The sequence below is a fragment of the Aplysia californica genome, unplaced genomic scaffold, assembly GCF_000002075.1.
Source record: "Aplysia californica isolate F4 #8 unplaced genomic scaffold, AplCal3.0 scaffold00713, whole genome shotgun sequence".
Classification (NCBI taxonomy): Eukaryota; Metazoa; Mollusca; class Gastropoda; order Aplysiida; family Aplysiidae; genus Aplysia; species Aplysia californica.
Window position 1 is genome coordinate 160495 of NW_004797983.1, and position 1699 is coordinate 162193.

General features: G+C 44.8%; 1 protein-coding gene across 1 annotated transcript in view; it reads left to right on the forward strand.

Moving 5' to 3' along the window:
* The window catches only part of LOC101845722 (espin), a gene marked incomplete in the record, with an annotated part of 54107 nt that overhangs the window by 44440 nt on the left and 7968 nt on the right, over positions 1 to 1699 (forward strand). The window contains 2 exon segments of the mRNA XM_035972500.1: positions 7 to 224; positions 1477 to 1689. Of these exon segments, the coding sequence (XP_035828393.1) occupies positions 7 to 224; positions 1477 to 1689 (431 nt within the window).

Here is a 1699-nt window from a genome sequence, read left to right on the forward strand (position 1 = left end):
CCCCAGCCCCCAGACCACCACCGTCAGGCCGCTGTTGTCCAGCTCGGGCAAGTTGTCCACGCTACCGTCGTCGGAGGACAGAGCTGACTCCCCTCCCTTGCCGCCGCCCCCTCCTCCCATCGCCTCCCCGGACCTCGAATCGCTGGCCAGTGAGGTGTCGGGTTCCACGACTGTTTCCCCGCCCGCGACCGACGTCCAGTTTCCGTCAGACGTCACAACTAGAGGTCAGTTGGTTGGATTAGATCAGATCAGATGAGAAAAGACCAGATAAGACTAATCTCTATTGTTTAGGCACTGGCACATTGGCTTGGTGATTCAATACACACACACACACACACACACACACACACACACACACACACACACACACACATTCACACTCATATGTGAAGCAGCATGGTGACCTGAGGCGCCAAGACATACAATGAAATCCAAGAAAACAGCATTTGGGGGGGCTTTGGGCGATATTTTTGTAAATTTTTTTTCTATGTCCATTTGAGAACACATTTCTGTGTGGATTTTACTGAAAAATGTTGATTAAAGGCACAAAAATGTAATTTTTCCATTACCATGGACTCACAATCTAATAAAATAACCAAACTTTGGCCCCCATTTTCTCGCTAATTCTACCGGTACCTCTGAAATTAGGCGACCCCCATCTCCTTTGGTGGCAATTATCTCAACTTGAAATTCAAGACAAATGGTTTTCTTTTCATCAAACCCAAGACAACGGAACAAGCTTTATGATGATATCAATAACTCCACATGTCCAAAAATTGACGAGCGCCTGATTCCACCTTGTCGTGTCACAAATACTCTCTCTCACATCCAGTCTAGCACACCAATATCAGTCACAAAATACCCACTTTCCCCCTTAAACAGACTCGCCATGATATCCAGGTTGTAAATGAACAATTCAAAGTAATGATTATAATGTTAAACACTTTGCCATTATATTTTGGAGAAAATCCAAAGAAACTGTGTGGTAAACATTGCCAATTAATGAGACGAGATGAGACGAGACGAGATGAGACGAGATGAGATGAGATGAGGCGGCAAAGTGTTCAGCCAGATACATGATAGGATTCTGATATTGTTCCAATCATTTTTTGACAGTGAAGTCATCCAAGTTTTGTGGGTGATGGTAAAACTGACCTAGTGTACCTTTGTGATGTAGCAGAATCTTGGGTTTGTGGCTGCCTGTTGATGTTTTTGTTGAAAGGAACAAAAATATGTGTGCCAAAGAAATGGGATGAATATTTTGAGTGCAGGAGATGATGTATCATTGGTCGAAGTAAGTGAACGTAAATGAGCAATTTTTTTCATGCTTTCTTCGTCAATCTGTTCAATTTTCCTTTGTTTTGATGTAAATGTGGAATTTTTTACTTTCTTTTTGCATCAAGCTTTTCAATGTTCTTTTGTTTCGATGCCTTGACATTCTGGCTGTCATACAGAAATGAATCTTACTTTGATCAGGTGAAGGTCGCGCCAATGAGATCGTGAACCGATCGCCGGTGTACCAGAGAGGGAGAGACCCAGGGAGGTACCCCCAGCAGCACCTGAAGGAGCTCAAGAGTGACACGCAGAACGCCTTCTCCAAAGCCAGGGCTTTGTTTGGCCAGGGAGACAATCAGCCGCAGCACAGTCAGCCGCAGTACAGTCAGCCGCAGTACAGTCAGCCACAGCACAGTCAGCCACA